The 18,852-nt window shown below is 41.5% G+C and overlaps 1 protein-coding gene across 1 annotated transcript; it reads left to right on the top strand.

Annotated features, from left to right (window-relative positions):
* Positions 1–453: 453 nt before the first annotated feature.
* On the top strand, positions 454–16,958 carry KMT5A (lysine methyltransferase 5A). Its single transcript, XM_088449056.1, has 8 exons — positions 454–646; positions 6,929–7,026; positions 7,841–7,988; positions 10,188–10,299; positions 11,546–11,633; positions 11,716–11,775; positions 12,752–12,942; positions 15,681–16,958. The coding sequence occupies exons 1-8, from the start codon at positions 637–639 to the stop codon at positions 15,889–15,891; spliced, it is 918 nt and encodes a 305-aa protein (XP_088305182.1). The 5' UTR covers positions 454–636; the 3' UTR covers positions 15,892–16,958.
* Positions 16,959–18,852: the final 1,894 nt, after the last annotated feature.

The following is an 18,852-nucleotide window of genomic DNA, read 5'->3' on the forward strand; positions in this document are numbered from 1 at the left end:
ACAAACATGTAAGAGAGGTAATAATGATACAAAACCCCTAGGTGTCCACATTGTAGTAGTAATAAATTCATGAGCTTTAAAAATATATATTATACACATTTAAACTAAATAACTCAGTCAATTAAGCTTAAAACTTGGAAAATATGTGCACAAAGAAATATGTCATAAAAACACGGCAGTGCACAGCTGGCCGTGTATTCACAACAGCCCATAGACATAGTATATCAAGTGTTACCCGGATCATGAGCGTTACTTTTTCTGCCAATTAGGTTTCAGATGCTTTTTTTCCTGCAGCCAATCAAACATCTGTAACGGGTAATTTAAAAATTCAGTCTGTGTGTAATGGGCGGGACAAAACAGTGGGAGTAAAAAAAGAGGCGTCATTTTCGGACCAATAGAAAGGTCAGATTTTGTTAATAGACAGCGGTTCGAGCAATCAGCAAAGACGTGGGCGGGGATATGTGCAGCAGGGCGTCCATGTGGAAAGCCGAGCGTACCCGGTGATTTAAACTTGTGTTAATGGTACGGCGGAGAATGTGAGCCGGATTATGCAGCGATTTCTCTTCTGATTGCGATTACTCTGCTGCTTATACGCTAATTCTCTGCCGAGCTTCCCCAATCTGCTTCGGAGACACCATGGCTAGAGGTAATGTGGATGTTGCAGCGTTAGCATCACTGTGATAAGATAGGTGTTAGGCGCTGATTTACTGGTGCTAGGTTATTATCGGGAATCATCATTTTTATTGTGATCTTTGTTTTCAATAATCATCGTGTGTTCGGGAAATTGAACAATTCGTGCACTTTTTGAGTAATTTCTGCAATAGCGAAGAGATTCCCAAACTATGTTAAAACAATGTGTGTGTTTGTAAGTAGCGGTGCATTGTCTACTTTAACCAAGTTGTAGTTTTAACTTTTGCATTTTAAATTCCTACAGTGTTAATTGTATCCTGTCTAATAAACAAGCAGGGAAGTTACTAGATATCTGAATATGAAGGTATCCATACAATGATCCTTATTGCCGGCAGCATAATTTGTCTAGTATCACAGTGATACTAACAAATATGCCACCTATATTTAACATGTTACCTCCCTGGTGGTGGCGACCTACTCTGTTGCCAGCAGCCTACCACTGCTCAGGGCCGGGGCAAGGTGTCAGGGCGCCCTAGGCAAAGGTTCACAATGCCGCCCCTGTTTTCTCCCAAACTCTCTGCCCTGCTCAGACACATACACAGTGCCCTAATAATATTCACATGACCTGAATTAAAGGGATGATTCCCCCCTGCAGTGCCCCCAGTAGTAATGCCCTTGTAGTGCCCTCAGTAGTAATGCTCCCTGCAGTTCCCCCAGTAATTAGTGCCCCCATATGATGCCCCAGTAGTGTCCCCTGTAGTAAACACACACCTTAAACCCCATTCCAGTGCCTGCTGCTTTCCGTCCCCGGCGCCCGGTCTTCGGAACTATGGGACCCCGCTCCCCAGCTCCCCCCCCCCCCCCCTTACCCTCCATGGGGGATGGCTAACCCTAAATCTCCGCCCCAGGATGTACCTAACCCCTTCCCCAACCCTGCCACAGCTCATACTTACCTGCCTCCGGTATTTTACGATCGGGATGCCAGCTGTCGTTTTTTTGCCAGGAAGACGGCGTTTGTATATTGACCGCCAGCATCTCGTCCGCCAGGTTAACTGCATCGCGTATGGCTGTATATGGTCACTGAAACCATAACTGAGGAATGTTTCTCTTCCTGTATATTATTTGTATAGGCAGCTAAACATCTCGCTCAGGATTGATTGATTGGGAACAAAAATGTTCTTTGCATATTATGGGGTCTATTCATGTACAACATGAAGTGGCTACTAAAAGATCACTATCGCATCTCATCGAATATATATATATATATATATATATATATATATATATATATATATATATATATATATGTGAGTCTTTTTTTCAAAGTCCTGAGAGTGCCGCTGTTGTTTTGTGTGTGTGTGTGTATGTATATATATATATATATATATATGCCATTCATGTACACTTGCCTGTCTGGCATCTTCAGGTGGTATCTGGCCCCTCCGCGATCCCTTTACGCAGGGAGAACTCATATCTGGAGCCCGATATGCCCGCTTCTCACAGCCCATGCCCCGGCGTCCGAGAGCAACAGGTCATGTCAGGCCTGCTGCAATGAACGATGGGAAAAGGGGGCGGAGCCAGCACAGTAGGGAAGTATGCTAATTCCCTACTCTGTTCGTCTTTTGGTACAGATTACACCATCCTCAAATGGCTAATCTGTACCGCAGGAGAGGAAGGGAAAGCTGAACTTTCCGTTCCTTCATGAATCGCACTCTCCATACAATAGTATGGTTATACGATGCAGGCATGGTGCGGGGGTGCCGTTGGAGAAGTAATACACTTCTCCACGGTAAACTAGAGAAGAGCCCTAATTTCAACTAAACAGGACTCTTCTCTGCAAAAAAAAAAAAATGTATGTGACCTGGAAGCGCTGCAAACGTAATTCGGGAGAGCAGCCCAAGATTAGAAAAAGGTGTACCCACACCTGAAACAATTGATAAGAACTACGTGTATCCAATCTTAAGCGCTACCCTAATTTCAGTGTATCCTTATTGTGACAATATGACACCATATACAATTGCAAAAGGCAACATGCATAAATTTAATGACGTTCAAAAAACAATAATAAAAGATGATTTGTATTCCACAACTTTGACATTCAAATAGCAGCAAATGGTTTCATAATGATATGAATGTATAAAACATAAATATTCATAATAGCAGCAATTTATCCTTAGATAAATAAATAGTCAGATGGCTGGTTTACGGTATGAAGATTAATCCGGAATCCTCCTCCACCTTCCTGGATACAGCTGTCTAGTGCCGCCTCTCCTGCCCAGGCAGGAGAGGAGGCACCCTGAGCAGGAGTGGAGGCACTAGACAGCTGTATCCAGGACAGAGGGACGTGTCAGGAAGGTGGAGGAGGATTCTGGATTAATCTTCATACCGTATTTACCTCGCACACTTACTTCTTGGATCTGGTAAAGCAGCCATAGGGCTCTTCTCTGCTTCATGAATAGACCCCTGTATAATTTTGCCACCTTCTGGCTCTTGGCTGTAGCATTCTTACTATGTTGTTCACATTAAAGCTATGACATAGATTTTAATTTTGAATTAAGTTATAGGGTCATAAGTATTAAAATCACGGAAAAATGTGTCTTTTTTTTTCAGTGTATACTGCAGCGGGAATATTCATTTTATACATAATTATCCCCACTATGTAGTAACAATGTATACAGGAAATGTGCTTTTGATAAAGCACTGTCCCTGTGAAATACTTTCTGGCACATTGACTGACATTGCACATGTGCAGTATCTGCCTGTAAAAATCCTCGGCACCAGACGGAGGCTGCAGCGATCCCTCTCCTCCGAAAATGCCTTCATAGGGGACCTCGATCTGCAGCGGCAGTTCTCCTTTTGCAGGAGACCTCCTGCATTAGGTTGCTGATACATAGAACAGGTTTTTACATAATTTTATGAAAAACCAGCTCGAGGAATATCTCCCATAGTAGGGTATTTATCAAGTGGTTTTTTTTTTGTCTCACAAAAATGATGAATTGATGCTATGTACTAATAGCCTAATGCAGGAGATTTCACAAAAATCTCCTGCAGAAAGCTAATTGGCACTGCAGATAGCAGTCCCCATTATTATCAATGGGGACTACAATCTGACCCCTATGTACCAACCTCTGAAAAGCAAAGCTTTTTGGAGTTTTGCCCCGTAAGTTTACACCAGGGGGCGAGTTGACATGCCACCAACTTGATTTTCTTGTGGCTAATTAAATTGATTTAAACTACTCATCCACCTCTGGTATTATGTATGAAGACTAGGGCACCGGCCGCTAGATCTTTTCAGTTTGGGGTCAGGATAGAATACTTATACTGAAATACAAATGGTTGATGGGGAAGCTTGGTGAAATGAGTTGGGGGCTTATGTATCAAGCTGTTTTTTTATATAAAATTATGTATAAAGTGCAGTTTCTACATAATTTTATGTATATTGTAGCTATGTACTAATGGCACAATGCAGGGGATTTCATAGAAATCTCCGGGAAAGTGATAATCAGCACTGCAGCTCACAATCCCCATTATTATCTATTGGGACTACAATCTGACCATTTGTACCAAACTTCAAATAGCAAAGCTTTTTGGAATTTGACCATGGTAATTTTACATAATCTTCAGATGGTGTAAACTGCTTTAAGCCTATGGAGGCTTAGGGCCATATTCAATTACCCTGTGAAAACGGGTTATCGGCGGTAATTTTCACCTGTTTCACTTAACCTCATATTCAATTACAAAGACCTTTGGCAGGTGCGAAAAGTCTTCGTTAAAAAAAGCAGGGATAAGTTTTCACCACTATTTTGGTGGCGAAAAAAAGTGCAGAATTGGGGTGCAGGAAAAAAAAAAGCCTGCAGCTTTGAGAATGCCCCCTTAATGTAATCTGTGTCAAAAAAAAAACCTCAGGACACCCTAAAAAATGTACATTAATTTTAGGGGTAAAATAAAAAATTGTTGGGCAACAAACTTATAAAGTAGCGAAATATCCTCAGGAGGGGTCCCCATGTATGCGCAGGTGTTTTCTAGAATGCGGGTGGTTGCGGCAGGTGCTATTCTTCACAGGCGCATTTATGCACCAGCCGCGGCTATTTATAAACCCCAATTACCTTCAGCAGGCCAAATTGGGGATACCCATAGTGATCCCCCATGTCGGACCATCTTTAGGAGGGTGCCAGGATGATTTTCTGAAAATTGATAGGAATTTTCCATACTTACCTTTGCGCCGGGTCCCGTTTTCGCCGGATCCAAATTGAATACGGAGATAAGCGGGCGCGCGCCCGATAATTTATCCCTGCAGAAACCTCCGATGGCAGAAAGTCAGAGCTCGGACTGTTCGCCTCTAATTGAATATGGCCCTTAGTAGCAGAAGAGAACTTCCGATCTCCCTCCAGCCGGCTGTGGAAACTGACACTGTGCACGTGCACAGTGTCACCTTCAACAGGAGAAGTCTTTCATAAACATGAAAGACTTCTACAATTTGCCATGGATATAACTCGCAGGGACAGCGGTTACCGCACCCGCTGTCCCTGCGAGTTCACCCATTGTACATAGCGGTGATACTTCATTAAAAATTAAAATAACCCCTGCAATATGGATACTTAATAATTGTGGCAGTTCTGTGATTATTAGTTAAGGAATACATTGGGCAGATGTATCAAAGCTTGAAGAGCAATAAAGTACCAACCAATCAGCTCCTGACAGTTTTCAAACACAGCCTGTACAATGACCGTTAGGAGCTAATTGGAATGTACTTTGGGGGAGATGTCTGGACATACTTCGCACATGATTTAGACCAGTGTTGGCTAACCTTGACACTCCAGCTGTTGTGGAACTATATATCCCAGCATGCCCTGCCACAGTTTTAGCATGCCCTAATAGCAAAACTGTAGCAGTGCATGCTGGGTTATGTAGTTCCATAACAGCTAGAGTGTCAAGGTTAGCCAACACTGATTTAGACGAAGTAGGTCCAGACACCGGCCACATATATTAAGAAAAACTTTTGCCGAAGGAGGAGAGTGTTAACTCGCCTCTCCAGCGAATTGCACTCTCCCTCTTAAGGCATCTGACCGGCACCTGCCGTGAATCTGAGCATGTGTCGGTCAGAAATGCCCAGTTTAAAAAACAAAACAAAAACACTCTATTTTTGGTACATAGGTACATTGCTGTGTGGTGCAGCCATGACTACTGCAGCTGTTAAAATTGGGGATGGCCATTAACCATTGATGATTAGAAATTGATGGTTTATGGCTGATGTCGAATACTTTTACCATTGAGAGCCAATAGTTCTGTCATCGACGGATGTGTGGGAGCCAATTTTAATTTTTTTCTGGATGGGACGGAGCTTAGCCCCTCCGCCGGTTTTTTTTATTGGCCCATGGCCCGCCGTTCCCCACGGCAGTGGTGGCCGTTGAGGGGTGCAAGTCATCGATGGTTCACCACAGATGGGTTTTACCACCGATGGACACCCCTCCGATGGCCATCCCTAGTCAATTGATGGCTGCAATTGCCATGCCAGATCAGCGCCCTATCTAGGCATAGTGGCGCCAATCGCTCCCCTTCATATATCTCTCCCTCTGACTCTTTCCAAACTTTGATACCCCCCTTCCCCATAGATGTTAAATACTCTGGATACAAAAAAATGGAGGCAGGAGGATCATTTAATTCGCTAAATATCTCAAATTCCAAACATTATAAAAGCGCATAACATTATAAAAGCATATAACATTATAAAAGTATATAGCTTTATTTAAATACAATGTCGTTCTGGTCATTTTCATGTTCATTACGGAACATGCACAGTGCAATGTTTCTTCTGCTCAGACTGATTCAGGCTCTCTGTAATGTATTCCCTCGGATTACAGCAGTTCTAATCGTTTTGGTTTAATTGCAAGATGTTTGTCGCATTAAACGTTTTACAAAGCAAACCCCAAACAACTCTCTTCCGAGAAACTCCAGTTCCGTAGTTTCCTGACTGTAGAACGCTTATTCCGTTCTAAGCTATGTAAGTTTTCTCTGATGCATTCTGTGACATATCTGTAGCCGCAATAACTGCTGTATGCACCGGCTGACAGAGCAGCAATAACGGCTGTGTATGCACCGGCTGACAGAGCAGCAGTGTGTGTGTCAGTCACTGACAAGACCAGCCCTCGGAATGGCTGGGGGCTGGGGTTACAGCCGTGTCTGCTGTGAGCCGTCGCTCTCCTCCTCCCAGTCCCTTTAAAGATGGCGGCGCCCGGCCCTGTGACAATTTGCTGATCTTCCCTATTACACCAACAAACCCACCCTGTCTGTCTCTTAGGGAAGAAAATGTCCAAGCCTAGCGACGGAAGAAGTGGGGACGCACCGGAAACCTGTCGAAACGGTGGAACCAATGAGAACAACCCGAAAATGAACGGGGTCGGTGTCTTACTTATTCTGTTTAGCAAAGGGAGAAAGTTCAGATCTTGACCTTTTTTGTTTCTCACCCTCCTACATGTGCTTTGTCATATAATATCTTTCTGGTTAACCCCTCTTGTGATTGATGTCCATAAGAATCAGTCTTTCCAGCTGACTTTGTTTTAGAGCATGTCTAATGATTTTGAGCTGTGTATTTTTTTCTTTACTTGATAACCAATTAGAACAATCTTTTTATATTAGATTGTTGCATTTTAACATTCCTGACGCTGCATTCACTAGTATAGTCATCACTGGACCGTAACATTAGCCAGTAGGAAAGATGTTTCAGAACATTAAGGTTATCCCATTATCTTTGAGACATAATGGGTGCACTGCTTAAGGGTGATTACAAATTACACCTTTTAATTGCTGAATGGAATTGGCCTCCATATGATCTGTACAGCAGCATGACCACATACATATTTATATCCCATATTTTGGCTGTAAACCTGCTGTGCAGTAAAGGTAGATTGCTACAAAAGTATCAAGTACTAGAGCAGTGTTGGCTAACCTTGACACTCCAGCTGTTATGGAACTACATAACCCAGCATGCACTGCTACAGTTTTGCCATTAGGGCATGCTAAAACTTTGGCAGGGCATGCTGGGATATATAGTTCCACAACAGCTGGAGTGTCAAGGTTAGCCAACACTGTACTAGAGGTTAGGCAGGGCTATAAAATGAATAAAGACTGGCACTGTATAATCTCGGGTTGTTTTATAGATCATTATTAGCATTCATTTATTTTTAAAACCATCATTTTGCTTTATCTGCAGGATCTGTCTCAGCCAAAAATCAACTCTTTTATGAGTCCTACTAAACTGCCCTGTGCACGCCCTCCTCTTCAAGAAGAAAACTCCACTCAACACCATGAGGGCAAATGCCTGGGGAAAACCTCTTCCGATGCTCATAGAAAAACAGAGGGTAAGTGCCCAGTGATTCATGTACATAACCTATAGCACAGTCCTTTCTTTTATAGTAAATGTCAGATGTACATTCATTTTATGTTCTTTCATCTGCACTTATCCCTACTTCTGTTGGTAACCTTTTTCGTAGTGGTGAGTATCTGATGTTTTATGAATAATGAACGGTTCACTACAAGTTTTGCATAAATTAAACCTGTGAATAGACTGTGAACAGGATGCACTATACTTAACTGCATTTTCCGAGGTTTGACCGCATTTTTTTCTGAGGTTTGACTGTATCCCCAATATGCACCAAGCTCTGGAAAACGAAACTTCTCAGGGCTTGGACCCGATGGGCAACGTCGTCTATAGATGGTGTTGCCTAATATGGGCTTCTTTTCGTAGACTTCCCCAGAAGGGATTAGATCTGAACCCTCCCAGAGCCCCCCCGCAGCTTACGCTGGCAGATGGCTGCGCATAACTACACCTGGGCCATAAACCTGGAAGTCCCCACACCGCAAAGGACAGCTGTTATTGGGAGAGCTGTCCTTTGCTTAAATCTACTTGCTTATGGCGTTAATAAATGCTGCTATGTGACCTTCCCATTGTTTTGGCCAAAGGATGAGTGTCAGGGCTTTTATTTACATGTACATCATACTTCCCAGTTCTCACTACAGCTCTGCCTATTGGCATTACCGCTAATTACTGTTTTCAACGTTGCTGCCTACATTCTTTTTTTTTTTTTTTTTTCTTTTGCCCACTTTGTATCACCTTTGTGTACTTATTATCAAGTTATGGTATATGATATTCTCTTCCCTTATCTCTTTGATTTCTACATGAAGAATAAGTAACATTGTGCCATCCAATTTTTTTTTACTTCAAATACTATTCCGTCTATACATTTTATTGTACTTTTTTTATAATGCTTGTTTCAATAAAATTAAAATAAATGCCAATATGTATATGTTCATTGGAGGAATTCATTGCATCCAAAATGCGATGCTTGAAGCATCCCGCCCTGTATATGTACATGTTCTCATAATGTTCGATGGGAAAGGCTCTAATCGGGTGGATCTATTTAGTGTGGATCTGTCTGTAAGATTTATTTGGATTGGTAGTTCTGGAGGGCGGTACAGATTCTCATTTATGTGATTTTTTTTTTTTGGGGGGGGGGGACACACTGGAGATATTGGGGTATTCCACAATGGCTTTAATACACTGGTTGCAACCAGTGTTTTAGACTAACTTGCCGTTAGTGTTCCCGCTAGGCTGTTACAGCGGGTCGCCACACCCTGCCCGATATGAGGTCGCTAAAATACGCCCTGCCCCTATGGTTGTGCCCCGCTGAAACAGCCGTCCCACCCGCGGGGGGAAGTTCCGGTGAAACAATCACCGGTGAGTGAATAGATGCGCATGGCACCTATTCACTCTGCGGGGAGGGCTTGGGGGCAGTCCTGCATTTGAGTGCTTGGCACACCCCCTACAGTGATGAAACACATGCACGTCTCAAGGACATACCCCCTTTTCTAGTGACCACCCCCCTGTTCCCGGGTGTGCGCCTTCACCACATGCAGAGTGGTGCCCTGCCCACCCTAGAATGAACACTGCAATCACAAGCAGAACAACTTAGTGGAAGTTAAAACATTAACCTATTTATATCATGGACAGTAATTAAATAATATTTCCACTTTTCTTTTATTTATTGCTCCTTCTTTAACACATATTATGAGACCAATGTTTAGTGTTCCCTCTAGGTCCTGCCCTCTCTGTGAATAGACAATCTATTCACCGGCAGTGATCGCTGCACCGCAATTTTTCCCACCCACGGGCCACTGCAGTCCACGGGTGGGGATGGCACCAGGCATGTTTTAGCAGGGTGCGTTCTGCCCTTTTGAAATCCGGCAGGGTGCTGCGCCCTGCTGAAACAGCCTAGCAGGAACGCTAAATGTTCTAATAATGGGTGTATTTTGTTGACCATACTCTCAAAAATTAAGTATTTCTGCAGTTTTAACTTTCACCAAATACTTGCACCAGTAGGGCTGGCTCCTCTGGTTATGACTACGTTGTTAAAACTAAATAAAACATGGAGTTATCATTTGTTTGAAGGGGCTTTGGATACAGTGATGCCGTGTGCTGTTTGCTGTATAAGTTATTACTTCTAAATCCTTTGGTTGTTTTTCTTGTGACTTTATGGCTGACATTTGGGTTAATTTCACAGAAACCGGCCCTAACCAGAAACCCGCAGGGACAGTCAAAGAGGAGAAGTTGCCACCTGCTGGCAGGAAGCCAGAGCCTCAGAAGGTGGGGAAAACAAAACGTCACCGAAGGAAGTGAGTATGGAATGTTTTCATACGATGGTTGTCTGGTTACAAATATAAACTTGCTTATAAGGTAAATGGGGATTTAGTCACAGTCCATGATTTGTTCTACCAGCTATGCCTTAAATACAAAAGTGCTATTCTAATTAGACCCCTGTTTTTTTTTTTTTTTGGTTTTGGCTCCGGATTGACACGGAAATATCAGAACCGTGATTCACATCTGTCCAAAACTCCTCAGAGTCACGGTTCTCATCTCCTGATCTGTCCGGATTCACGAAATATGGGTGAATTCTGATTTCTGGAGAAATGAACTACACATCTCTAATTCTTTTTACTTTTCAATAAAATTTTTACTAGCTGTTATTTTGAGCCAGTAATGTGAACCTGTCAATCACCACTATTTCATTACTGAAATCATTGTGCCCCATGCACCTATCTAGGGTTATCCCTTTGTTCTGTCCAGGAAGAACCTCTACATTTTCTGCACTCTGTATGTTACTGCTGAACTTGGCAAAGGGGTCTATGTACTAAGTCTTCGAGAGTACCAACCAATCAACGTCTAACTATCACTTCTAGGCTGTGTTTGAAAAAGGACAGAAGCTGATTGCTTAGTACTTTATCCTCTGTCCACTGTATTTCTCACCAAGTACGTTCTGGGACTTTGATGCGTTGCCTAATAGAAGCCTTTTGTCTTTTCTTTGCATCTGCCCCACTGGAAAAGATCTAATCTGATCCCTTCCAGCCAACCCCGCAGCACACTTCCTTCTGCACATGCGTAGAAGGATGCCAGAGGAACTTCTGGGTCGTAGAACCGGAAGTCCCTCATTCGCAAAGGACCGCTTTTACCAAGAGAACGGTCCTTTGTGTTTTCCTTCATGCATACCGGTGTAATTAAGGGGATTCATCGCATCCTGAATGCAATGCGCCATGTATCCCACCCCAAGGCTAAGTACATAGACTCTTAAGACTGCTATGATCTCCCAGGCTGATTTCTTCTATACCTCACCTTTGCGAGCTGTACTCCATTTATAGGCTCTACTGGGTGTGTCTCAATTAATGCACTGGTTGCTAGTAGACTGCATTATTGTTGTTGGCTCCGCTCTCATGGCTGCTTCCACTAGTCAGTGATCCTTGGTTTGTTTCGCCTTCTCTTGCCCTTGTGAGTTCGTTATGGAAATACAATTGTAGCTCCTAAATCTAGTGTCTCATACTTTTTTAATGTATAACCATTATAGAATGTGTTACTTATTTTCCACAGAGTACAAGGCACAAAATCTCCTAACAGAAAGGTTACAGATTATTTTCCTGTTAGACGAAGCTGTAGAAAATGCAAAAAGGATCTGGAGGTACCCAGTGATGGTGACATATTCATAAAAACATACATGCTTAAGCGTAAATGTGCTGATCACTTCTCTATTACTTTTTCAGTCTGAAGAAAAGCAGAGGATAGATTATCTCATAAAAAGTGGCAAAGAAGAGGGATTGAAGGTAGTTTGTTTTTTTTGGTCTTGACTAGTAACGGATTGTGTTTTTGTGATGAAACCAGCCCTGGCAGTCCAGTCTCTACTAAGCTAACTGGACTGGTTATAGTGTGTATTCTGTGAAAACATAAAGGGATTTAAATGGACTCCAGCCATGTTCACAATCCTTACTAGTTTTAATGTACCTAGTAATTTGGTGAAATGCTTTAATACTTTTTATATTAAAACTAAACTATATATAAATGGCTGATGTGTGCCGTATCATAAGGCAGAGTAAATCGCAGACTGCATGGTTGATATAAAGGTCCTGGTGAAGATGGGAAAGAAAACAAAGTGATGGTGGTGGGTTATGGGGGGGGGGCATGAATCAGGCTGTTCAAGTGTTAGGAGGCAACGTACAAATCAACTAACTTAAATCTGCTGTATTTGTTAAATGTCTGCACAGGCGACTATCCTATAGTAGTTTGGGCTAGGGCAGACAGGAACTTTTGGGGCACAGATTTACTTGCATGCTTAGAACCACATCCTTTCACTGACATGCTGACACTTGCCGTGTCTTGCACAACTGATGCTGAGGTTTTGTGCTTGGCACTGTATATAATGTGGTTTATTTTTATTGTTATACAGCAATACGTTTCTTTAGTTAAGCTGGGTACATAACTATGCAATTATTGGGCTGACCAGCCTGATAACTTCATAAATGTCTATGCAAGGGCGTTGGCCAAAAAAATGCTTCAAACGCTCCTGCAACGGTCGGATTGGGAGGTTGGGATTTTTAGTCCTGCTTAAAAATTGCAATGCCCGACTTACAGATCCCCCTTGATGTAAGCACCGAGTGCTAAAAAAAATAACTTCATGTGTGCAGGGTGCACACTGATCCTATAATCGCTCCGTGGATCGGTGCGTTTATCAGCTCTGCAAAGTGCGTACCCAAAATGATCTCATTGTATACTAACTAGATACTTCTTATCCTTTCCACTCAGGTTGCTTCAGTTGATTTCAAAGGCAGAGGGGTGTTTGCAACTCGGAAATTCCTGCGTGGGGAGTTTGTAGTAGAATACCATGGAGACCTTCTAGAGATCACAGCTGCTAAAGAGCGAGAGGAATCTTATGCTAAGGAGTCATCCATTGGCTGCTACATGTATTACTTTCAGTTTCTAAACAAAACCTACTGGTGAGTGTTTCGTTAGATGTATCTTACACTAATGTGCAGCAGACTGTATGAAAATGCCCATGCGTTTTGACACAGGCTATTTATGTGTAAAACCAGTGATCGCTTGTTTACTGATGCTATAGATCAGTGGTCTCCAACCCGTAGCTTGCGAGCTACCAGTAGCTCGCGGTCTTAATTTTGGTAGCTCGTCTAGCTGCAGTACTGCCGAGTAAACTAGGAGGAAGTGACCACTGACACGTGATCCCCTGTGGTGTTGATGCCATGGGTGGAACCACAGGGAAACACGTTCGATGATTGCCGCAGCTGTGCTTCCCTGTGGTTCCACCCACTCCGTCTATGCTACGACGGAGCAAGTGACTCTCGTCCAGCCTATACAATATCTTTTGCTCCTCTACTTACACGTACCTCCTTGGAGTCGTTAATTAACAGTGAAATGTGCCTATGCTTACATTTTATTTACAAACTACAACAATATTACTGTAATAATTAAATGCATTATTGTTTTCAATGAAACATATATTTTTTTTTAATTTTCCCTAAATGACATTCAATTGTTCGGTTATTAGCCAGATTTTTTTTCTACAATTTTAGTAGCTTTTCAGGAGGTTTCATTTTACTAAAGTACCTCACACCTCAATTAAGGTTGGCGACCACTGCTATAGATTTATCATGCCATAGGCAAGAAAAATGCTTAATGTGATTCGATTCTACACACGGGCACCAAGGATCAGATGCAATTTTACTTTTAAAAACACAATTTTTATTTTTTTTTCTTTAAATGTTACTAAATATGTAGAATTAATGATAGAATTTTTTTTTTTTTTTTTTTTTTTTTTTTAAACAAAATGTTTTAATGGGAGATGCAGCGTTTTGCCAGTAACAAAACACCTCTTGAATTGAAAATAGCCCTTACCATGCCCTTCACCATACCAATAATTTAGCATGCTGTTAGATAATATCAATGACTGTCCCTTACCTTGCTCTGTACAAGTAAGAGATCAAGTCATTACATTTGGATTGGCACATTGTCTCGGCTACGTTGCAGTGATGTCATTGTGGGAAGTGTTGGACCTTTTGTGTGCTCTGCTTATCGCAGATGGTCTGAATATCGCAGATCTTGTGGATAAAATCTGCTCTCTAAATACAATTTGATAGTTCTTCTCCCAACAATTATTTCCATGTACACTCCAATAAAACAATAATCTCCTTAGGATGTAGGAGAAATGTTATGTTTCTTGGTGACAAATGGGAATGGATACAGATGCGCCTTGTATTCGTGGCTTCCAAAGTGAATAACTGGCTTCCTCCTAAATCCTGCCACTAAAGGGTTCTGGGATTTCAAATTTAAACCATTACATTCACTGACAATAAACCCTGCATATCTAGAAATTTAAAGTGCTTTTGACAATCCGTTGTTTAGCACAGGGGTTCTCTGCTCTAGTCCTCATGTACACCTGTAACAGATCATGTTTACTGGAAACCCCCACACGAGTTCACATTGTATGTAGATCAGAATTTGCTGCACCCAAACTTGTAAGTTTTGTTTACAATAAGTGAATATAATGGGAGGTGTTTACTAGAAAAGTACTTAGTATCGCAAAGGAAGAGCGTATTCTTTATTAGGGCACATGCATTAATGGCCAAAAACAAATCTACAAATTAACTTTTACTACTTACACAAACTGTGAGTCCCATTTATCAATGAAGCGGCATATTTTATTTAGTATCGCAATGATACTAATGAATATACCCATGGTATTCATTACTTATCTCTCCGGCGAGGTCCAGCGACGATATTCCTACTCAGCGGCGTCTTAAGCTCTGTTGCTGGCAGCCTCTCTCTTTCAGAGTCTGGTTTCTGTGTCATGCGCATGACACAGAAACCCAGCGGGGATCCGGCAGTGCCTGGAAGGCTTCGCTGAAGATGGCGAGAGCGATACAGTGACAAAAAGCTGTATTCTTAGATTACTGTTTGTTAAATATTGAAAGACTGACATGACCCCATTAGCAAGTGCTTGTTAAATGGGGCCCTATGAATGATAAAACTGTAAGTGATGAAATAACGTGTGAATTAAATTAGTGACAAGACTGGTGTGACTGACAATACAGATATGTAAATAACTAATCCTTTGATCCCTTCACAGTGGCAAAGATGCAGATATACTGTTATGTTTATTAATTGCAACAATCACAATTAATGTGATTAAACTATAAATCTAATAAAACAGGTTTTTCACAATCGCAGATACTACAGATATTGCCCAAGACATGGGAATATATAAAAAAAGGGGATAAACAAATTTGAGGTTTAATCCCCATTCCACAATGTGCATCTGTATCTTGGCCACTTTGATGGGTCAAAGTATTGATTGATATTTGAATAATCTGTATGGTTGGTCACACTTGTTTAACAGTCACTAATTTGATTCACATGACAGTATTCCATATCAGAGGGCTTTATAATTCAGTGTTTTAATAGGTAATAATAGAAGTATAATTTTGGATGTTTTTGCTGTTAATGTGTGTGCCCCAATATTTTTCTTTGTTGTTGAGTGTTCATTTATTTTGCTGGTTCAGTAGTTATCCCACCTGTGTTCAGAAACACATCCAGAAAACATGACCTGTTAGGGAAGCTTGAAGTTGAGAACCACTGTTTTTAGCATAATTGACCATGTGCCAAACTGCGTATTAATATACTAGTTTGTTCTTTTATGACTGAAAACTTATCTGTTTTTCAGTGTTGATGCCACAAAAGAAAGCAACCGTCTTGGGAGGCTTATAAATCATAGCAAGGCTGGAAACTGCCATACAAAACTCCACAATATTAATGATGTACCTCACCTAATATTGATCGCATCAAGGGACATAGAAAAGGAGGAGGAACTGTTGTACGACTATGGAGATCGAAGCAAGTCTTCCATTGAAGCACATCCATGGCTTAAAAAATGACTCGTATGGAAACCTTGATTTTACACCTTTCCTTGTTTACTGACTTGGTTTTAAAAACTCCTCCCCTCTGTTCTTCCCATTAGTACATGCACAGATCACTTGAATTTAAATGCAGGCAATTTTTATATTTAATTCTTCTGTGTTTTACATAGAGGCAAGTCTGTGCTTCCCAAGTGTCTAGCAGGATTATAGGAATAATTATATTATCCTATCTCTCCCCTCGGTACTCAAAAAATACAGTTCTTCCAGAGTAGTTAATGGTGGAAATCCAACTTCCCAATAGATCACTTTCATATAATGATTAGCAGAAAGTATATGGCTATGTATCAATGACAATGAAACGATCTGTTTGCAGGTGTCATATGCTGGACAATATTTTTATTTTTGTCATGTAATTTGCATATAATGGAGAAGGAAATGTATTGGACAGGGCAGTAATGTCTAAAACTGAAAGCTTCCCACTCTATTCATAGCTACTAGTCACTGCTGCTGAATAAGGTGGACATCCTGTGAGTTCCTTTTTGAGCTGTAGATTTTTAGCACGTTGAAGCTGCATCTCTAAGCCAAGCCTCCGGCTGTTCCACCAAGATCTCCTCAAAATTCCTTGGTTGCATTACTGGTGTCCCATTTCCCCAGCACTTCATGTGCTGTCCATGTGAAGCTACTTTTTAAACTTCATAGTCAATATGCTATAGAATCTGAGCTATGCCATCTGTTGGTTTGTACTGTAATGTTTTTCTGTCTGTATGGCAGAAACCAGCGTGACATTGGCACCTTTTTTTAGCATAATATAAATTTTAAATGCAATTCTGTACCCTGCCATGGCAGATCCGGTCTAGAAATGTAATGTATAACTAGTGTTGAAATCTTTTTTATGAACATAATCCAGAATGACATACAGGTTGTTACTGTAAAAGTCCAGATTGCTGTAATGAGGCTTTTGTTATGCAGCGAGTGTAAAATATCATGTGAAGAATTTTTTTATATTAGAAGACTGAGGATTCTGTAGAATAAATATTTATTGGTAAAAAATAAAATTGCAAGCGCTCCCTCTCACCAGTATCCTATCTGGTCTTGCAACTTGTTTTCTCATTAGACGAAATCAATTGGTACTCTAAAAGGCTGGCTACACAAGAGGTTAGGGTCTCGCTATACTTCAGTAAGGGAGTTCTGAGCAATTTTTATAATTGACTAGAGCTCATTGGGGAATGTTTGGTTAGAAAAGCTTGTGTTCACTTATTTTTTTCTGCAAGCCATACTTCTGTGTCCAATGGTAAATGTGGTCTCCAGATGCTTAATTTTGCTTACAGAGTGTAAATAAGACTATATAAAAATGTAAAGATCATTGATGGCCCTAACAGACCACTAGCATTCAAACCTGCATATGAAACCTGTTTTAATTGTCAAAATTCCATTTTAATATTTTTTTTTTTTTTTTTTTACATTTTCTCATTAATACGAAGCAATTAACATAATCTATCATTATAGATTATCTTATAGTACGTGTCTAACCTGCCTAAAGTTTGTCTGCTCAATGGTAGCTACAAGTAGTTGCATTAATTATCCTTTATTTATATGCTACTAGGACGCCCCAAGCCCCACTATACAAGTTAAGCTAACATTGTGGCAGTATATACTTGAAGTTGGCGCTAAGCAGACAGGACATGCTGGAGCCGGGTTGGATTTAAACACACGCCTATCAATGTCTCTACTCCCGTAGCTGCAACAGTCTTGTTTGTATATTGTCTGTGGTGGGTGTTGGCTCCAGGCCTCCTACGAGTGAAACACCCTGTATAATACTGTCCACTGAGTATGTCGTCATCCACATCAGTCCCTGCCAAATGAAGATTACGATCACAGTCCTTAACGCACACTACATTTGTCATGTGCTATTGAACCGATAAGTATGTCTATGTACCGTGGGAGGAATCATACATGTGCAGACGTAAAACGGAGGTTGAAGAAGGCCTTGTTCATGAGCGCTTACAGTCTAGAAGGAAAAGGCAATGCTGACCCATATCAATGAGTGATCCTGCAGAGGGAGTAATAACAGGTACGGGAAGGATAGGCTATAGCGAGGTGGGTTTTGAGAGAGCGATTGAACCTTAGTGGAGAGGTTGGACTAGCAGGATAGGCAAATCTTGGGAGTGGCTGCTGGTTTATCCATGAAGGAGTGGTGTGGGTTAGAATTGGATGGAAGAGACAGGAGGAGTTTTATTCCTTAGTGAGATCAGCGATGGGCCTTGTCTAGGGTTGTAGTGAGTTTAGTGTTAAAGAATGAGATTGCAGCGCTATGACAGGGTGGAATTAGGAGTGAAAAGTAATGTGTAGAAGAGAACGGGCCAAGGACAATTCAGATGTTGCATGCACATGGGTTTAGGTGCAGGTGAGGTATAAGGACATTAAGTTGTGGTAACGCAAAGTTTAGAGTGATGGAGCAGAGATGGGAGAACATGAGGAACTGGGGGTGCTCATCATACAGGGTGGGAGATGTAGACTGGAAGGGACAAAGGGAGGAAGTAAGTGTAAAGTGTTTAAAGGCAGCAAAGTGGCAAAAAATTTTTGGAAATGGTGAGGAGGTGTAAATGGCTGGAATACAGCGGTGGAGAGAGGAGCTGTATAGTATGAGCTTCAAAGGAAAGGAGGGAGTGTCATATCTGGGAACATTATGAAGCTTTCTTCACCAACTTGTTGGCCACCTGGTCAAAGAGCGTGCATGAAAGCAAGATCTCCATAGAGTATTCCTGGGTAAGCAGCGTCCGATGGAGTGTGCCAGGTTTCAGTAGCTGGAAGGAGATTGAAGGAGTTGGGATAGTTTGAAGGAATGCAGGGTTGTTGTAGGTAGATGTAGTCTTAGACCCCAGGAGAAATTAGAATAGTGACATTGGAAGGGTTGGAGGTATGTGGCAAATCTTTATGGCAATAGCAGACAGGGCCAGGGTGGAAAATATGTGTATAATT

This window comes from Taudactylus pleione, unplaced genomic scaffold (genome assembly GCF_031769625.1).
Source record: "Taudactylus pleione unplaced genomic scaffold, aTauple2 ptg000479l, whole genome shotgun sequence".
In the NCBI taxonomy this organism is placed as follows: Eukaryota; Metazoa; Chordata; class Amphibia; order Anura; family Myobatrachidae; genus Taudactylus; species Taudactylus pleione.